This window comes from Rhincodon typus, chromosome 9 (assembly GCF_021869965.1).
Source record: "Rhincodon typus isolate 14 chromosome 9, sRhiTyp1.1, whole genome shotgun sequence".
Taxonomy (NCBI): Eukaryota; Metazoa; Chordata; class Chondrichthyes; order Orectolobiformes; family Rhincodontidae; genus Rhincodon; species Rhincodon typus.
In genome coordinates this window covers 88,444,851-88,450,850 of record NC_063340.1, presented here as the reverse complement: position 1 = coordinate 88,450,850, position 6,000 = coordinate 88,444,851, and the positions used below count along the sequence as shown (strand labels likewise).

Here is a 6,000-nt window from a genome sequence, read left to right as displayed (position 1 = left end):
CTGCACCTTGTTGTCACAGTATTTTTCTTGACTGGGTAATGTCAGGAACCTTCCTGACATTTTTCTTATTCATTCCATTATTAATTGGTTATAGTTACTCCGGTGTTGTTTCATTGCCATCTAAACTTCAATCTCCAGAGGACATCTATACTCCTTTGCAGCATTTATGGGGGCATTTAAGCTGGAAGATAGCCTTACCAACTGAGGGAACCATTTATTCTGATGGGGTCTGTTAGACGGTGTTTGAGAATTGATCGCAACTCTTACAGCAAATTGTTATGTTCAGGTGTCAGCTCTGCTCTGCTCAATCAGCAGTGCTCTCATCTCTGAGTCTGAAGGTAGGAGGTTTATGATCCAATCCGGAGCCTGAATTTTACACTGCCCTATGGAGTGTGCTTTTAGGACGGAGCTGTGTATAAAATCAGCAGGGATGGTGGATGATGGTTATCTTCCTGCTGGCATTTAACAGCGAAGTTGTAAGTGGCAGATGGGCTCATGTATGCATTGGCCCAATTGAAGCCTGTACACAGCCAACACCCGCTTTGGGCGGGCACCTTTCCACATGTGAAGACTGATGGGTAAACCTCCTCGCGGGTTCAGGAGAAGCGAGGGGCCCTCCCGTTTTTATGGTCCATGCCAGGTTCTCCACTCATTGAAAGACAACCCTGCTCACATAACCAACAAGGCCATTCCTCCCCCATCAAATACTCACGACCTTCCCATTTCCAATGCAGTGCAACCTGAGTGGCTCCTGTGAACTCCACACACTTGGCTTCAAGCCACCACACCTTGTCTGGTCTGCTGCAGTTCCTGCAATGGCCACTGCTCTGAGTGGCGCTGAAAAGAATTGTAGTGCTGCAAATGTCCAGCAGCCCTTGGGGTCTGGATTACATCCCTTAAATGACCTGAAACCCCAAATACAGGCAGTTAATTGCACAGCGAACGTAACCTATAGTCTGTGTTGCCATGGTTAGTTGAGGCAAGGTTTCTCTCCAATTTCTGACAGATGGATGGGCCCACTGCTGCCCCATAGATTCCCAGCCCCAACGCTGAATTCATAATTCAGGATGCCTATGGGACTGCTGCACTGTCAGAGGCGCCACCTTTCAGCTGAGAGATTAAATAAAGCCCTGGTTGCCCTCTCAGTTGGATGTTTTTGAAAAAGTACAGGGTAGCTTTTCAGAGAGTCCTTGCTAATACTGATCCCTACACAACATTATTGAAAACAGATTGCTTGGTCATTGTAATGTTGCTGTATGTGGGAGCTTGCTACATGCAAATTGACAACCGTGTTTGCTAAGTTGCAACGTTGTCCGCACTTCGGAAATATTTCATTGGTTGTTAGAGGCTTGTGGTCTGAAAGTTGTTATATACATTCATGAATAAAAGCAAAATAATGCAGATTCTGGAAATCTGAAACACAGAAAATGCTGGTGAAATTCAGGAGGTCTGACGGCATCTGTGGAGAGAAAAAAAGAGTTAATGTTTCGAGCCCGGTTTGAATACGTCATATTGAACTTGAAACATTTCCTCTGTTTCTCTCTGCACAGATACTGCCCTGTTGAGTTTTTCATTTACTGTGTTTTGTATAAATGCAAGACCTTCTTTCATGCATTGACATACATGCATCTGTACTCCTTAAACTTTGATATGTATTTGCAGCCACTCGCATGCAACAGTACACATGGTAAATGACATATTATGAAATGTCAAAGAAGCGATGAGTTGCTATTACCTTTTTACTCTCCTGAGATAATGGTTCCACACTCAGGGTTTTCATTTCCAAGAACAATTCAGAACTCCACAAGCTAACATTCTCTGCATGAGACAGTGCAGACTATGAATTATTTGCATACAAGTAGAACTTGACTCATGCATAACACAATGTGGACAGCAACTATTAACAATTAAAGCAGCCCTTTGATCACCGCAATTCAATGCCTGAAGCTTTCACTTTACTGTAACAGTGAAATATACACAGGCTCCAGTCCTAAAAGAATCTTCCGCACTTAATTCAAAACAAAACTGTGAGCAATAAGTTTATTTGAGGTCTTATGTGATATGAAATTATTCTTCTTCTATCCAACTTTCTTTTCCTCAAGATTAAATTGTGCTCCTGATGTCAAGTTGTGATCATTACTGTCTGGAATCCAAGGCAAATGTGAACTGAGGCCATTAGACTGTTCGATTGTGTATATGCATGAATGAGTGTTGTGTGTGTAAGCATTTCATGTGTGTGCCGAAGAGTTTCTGTTTATGTGTAAGCTTTTGTGCATGTGCGTGTGTGAACATTTCTGCATTTGTGTATCTGGGCATTTTGATTGTTGTTGCGTGTATTTTTGTATGTGTGATTATTTGAGACACTCAGTGTGTGTCTACCTGTTTATGTATTTATATGTGCGTGTGAACCTTTGCGTATTTCTCTAATGTATGTGTGTCTGCCCGTGTTTGGCTGTATATATTTGTGAATGTGTGTCTGCATTTGTGTTTGTGTGTGTGGCTATGTATGTGTGTTTGCCTGTGTAATTGTTTGCATATTACTGCTCAGTACATTCTTGATACTCGGTGAGTCACAGCTGCCAGTGAACTGAGCCATTCTCAAATCTGGCAGCATCTGGAGGAAAGGAGCAGTCAATGTTTCAGATATTACCCTTCTTCAGGACTGGATGTGGGGGTAGGGGGAGCTGCAGATAAAGGGTGGGGAAGGGGTGGAGGCAGAATGGTGGTAAAAGGTGGACACTGGTAGTAGGAGGGACGAATTCAGTTGGTGGCTGGAAGGGAGGTTCAGCAGGTGGAATGGAAGGGAGGAGGTGGGGCTGGAAAGGGAGCCAGGGGATGGGTTATTTAAAATTGGAAAACTGAATGCTGAGTCCTCCGGGCTGTAGGGTGGCCATGCGAAAGATAAGGTGTTGTTCTTCAAATTGAGTTCTCCAATTTCAACCCATCCCCCGCCTCCCTTTGAAGCCCCACTGCCTCCCTTCCATTCCACCTTCTGATCCTCCCTTCCAGCCACCACCCAGATTCATCCCTCCCATCGACCAACAACGTCACACCTGCTACCAGTGTCCGCCTATCACCTACCATTCTGCTAAACCCCCACCCCACCCCCTGCCTTCTTCCACTTTATCTGCAGCTCCCCCTACCCCCACATCCAGTCTTGAGGAAGGGTAATACCTGAATCATTGAATTCTCCTTTCCTCCAGATGCTGCCTGGCCTGCTGTGTTCTTCTAGCCTCCTGTTTATCTACCTTGGATTCCAGCATTTGCAGTTTTTTTTTGTCTCTAACCATTCTTAAATCTGACCAGTTCTCTTCATGACACCACTGTTGAGTTTTTCTGTTCTCTTTCCAGATTCATTCATGCACTTGTGAATCCAACGAGCGAAAATGAAGAGTAGGCTATGCCTAGCAGTTGCTGCTTTCCTTGCAGCTCTATCTGCCCCCTTGGTGGAAGCTCAAGGTAATGTCTCATTTCTCTCCAGCCACTCCTGCACAGAAATCATGCAGCAGCACTACCCACGAGCTAATCTGGGATGATGATCAGCTCTTTCTATTTTCCTAGTGATTGTTTGGGATTCATTTCCCTGGAAATATAATCCTCCTGGAGACTGACTGTAAATAAAACTTAACCTCTTTCTCAATAGGTTCTCCATGAAATCCCTTTTCTTAACAGATCCATCTGTATTTATTGTCATACTTATTTGATTTTGGCAGTGGCTTTCTAATAACATTTTATTTATCCTTAACAGGTTGTGTAAAAGCCCACAGGAATATATTTATATTGTTGCATTAATAAATGTTCAGTGCTATTTACCTGTCACATAACAACTGAGAATTGTTCGAGTACAGTTCAGTTGCCCCATGGATTCAGCTTGTCTATCCAAAGTATACATTCAACTGTGATATGCTAATGATTTTATTCAAATAATGATTTAATAATTATGCTTTAATTTATTTTTCTTTTCTCAGCATATGAATATCATGGCCAAAGTCAGTCTATAACACTTACTGTAAAAGCAAAATCACTGATACAATGAATTAATTTTCTTTAGATTTAGAGATCCTTGTGAAATTAGTCGAAACACAGATAAGAATAAATCTTTCCACAGTATTTACAACGTCACCAACACACAGCAGAGGAATTTTATCACCACATGTTCCACTAAAAATTTCATATTCTCAATCCTTCAGATTACCTTTTTCCTTTCTATTCGTTTTAATCACACTTTATTTTAAATCAGCATGAAATGCAGTACTACAGTGTATTAGATGTTATTGAAATATAAGTCCTTAAGACTTAACTTAATATTTAGGAGAAAATGGCATGAATTTGGATAGCTCTTTATGAAACTGATAACTTGGTGCATTGTAAATCAGATTAGACAATGATGTGCAGGAAGGAACCTATCAGTCTATTTAGACTTCTATTCTAATTGGAAATATCTTTATGCAACCACACTTAACAGTCTCCAAACTCAAGCACTGAAAAGTTCACATCAGTCATTTCAGTTTTGTCAGATAAGAAATCCAGATTGTCTGTCATTGTATGTAGACAAGACCACTGGATATACAGCAGATTGGAGATGTTCCAATTGGCGATAAAGTTCATTCATCCTCCCTGACTGCAACTAATGACCTTAAAAGGCGAGACTCACTTCCTTCAAAGCCACTGGTTAAATGGAGAATTAAAACAGTCAAGTTGTTTGACTTAAACTTGTAGTTGTGTCTTTGGACAATCCTGATCAAAATGATGTAAACGTGGCTTGTTCTAATTAATGTTAGACAGACCGGGCTTCCCCTTTATGGGTCGTACATCAAAGTAAGATACTTTTTCCAAAATGTTTATGATTCACCATTGATACAGAAATCAAAAAAAATCTCAATGACTTTGCTGTACTGTTGTGTTGTCACTAACAAAAAAACACTAAATTTTTACATTATAATTATACAGTATATTGATGTCTTCATAGTATATTTCCATTTATTAAATTGGTCCCAACACTGGCCATAAATTTCATAGGATGATACAGCACAGGAAGTCTAACTATCCAGTTAGACTCATTCCCTCACACAGTTCTGCATTCCCCCCATCTAAGCAATTCTGTTTATTATTTATTGAAGTTCAATGCAGATGATAAGAACATCTTTCGCCAACCATGTTAAATCTGTGGACCCTCCTCACGCGTAGAAACAGTTTTTCCTTATTTACCAAATGCATACCATCCCTGACTGAACACAAATAAACATGCCAACCAGTGGTTGCTTCAGGGCTGAAGTCATGGCAACACAATCCTTTGGTCACTGAGATAGTGGCAGGATGTGGAAGATTGTGATATGTTTAATTGTGGTTTGCTAACATTTGGGAATTGTTTAGAAATGCTTTTTTTTCCTAATCAGCAAGAACAATCGTGGGATTACAAATCTTATAGAATCATGGCTCTTTTTCTCCCAGCAGGGAATCACTTCAAATTAAACCATATTGATTCAGATTTACCAGCGGGGTGTGCTGTTGTGTGTGTGAATGGCATGACCAGCATAACAAAGTGCAACATTCAATGTTGCTGAAAGTTTGAAGGTTTACAGGGGATTTGGGGAAAGAAAATTGTCAACCTGAGGTTGGTGAGGGTCTGCCTGGAAGGGCAATTGTGGCAGGAAACCTCACAACCTTTAAAAGGCACTTGGATGAGCACTTGAAGTGTCATAACATTCAAGGTTATGGGCCTAGAGCAGGGAAGTAGGACTAGCTTCGATTTAGCTTTTGCAGTACAGACTTGATGGGCCAAAGGGCCTCTTTTGCACTGCACCATCCAATGATTTGGATTTTCAAAGGAGGAGTTGGGGTTTAGGCTGCAGAGCCCTCTCTAATGCAAATTCTAAGAGAAGTGAGGAGGCAAAGTCCAAAACAACCATTTGCAAAACAATAAATGCTACTTTGGCAGCCCACACTGCCATCTTGAAGATACGGATGAAGATGCTTCTGGGAATACAGCGTTGACGGGCA

The 6,000-nt window shown here is 41.3% G+C and overlaps 1 protein-coding gene across 1 annotated transcript in view; it reads left to right on the top strand.

Annotated features, from left to right (window-relative positions):
* Window positions 1-6,000, top strand: part of LOC109915609 (collagen alpha-1(XII) chain-like) — a 259,058-nt gene that overhangs the window by 10,974 nt on the left and 242,084 nt on the right. The window contains exon 2 of the mRNA XM_048601391.1: window positions 3,352-3,459. Coding sequence (XP_048457348.1) covers window positions 3,387-3,459 — 73 coding nt within the window. The 5' untranslated portion in view covers window positions 3,352-3,386. The remainder of the gene's footprint in view (window positions 1-3,351; window positions 3,460-6,000) is intronic.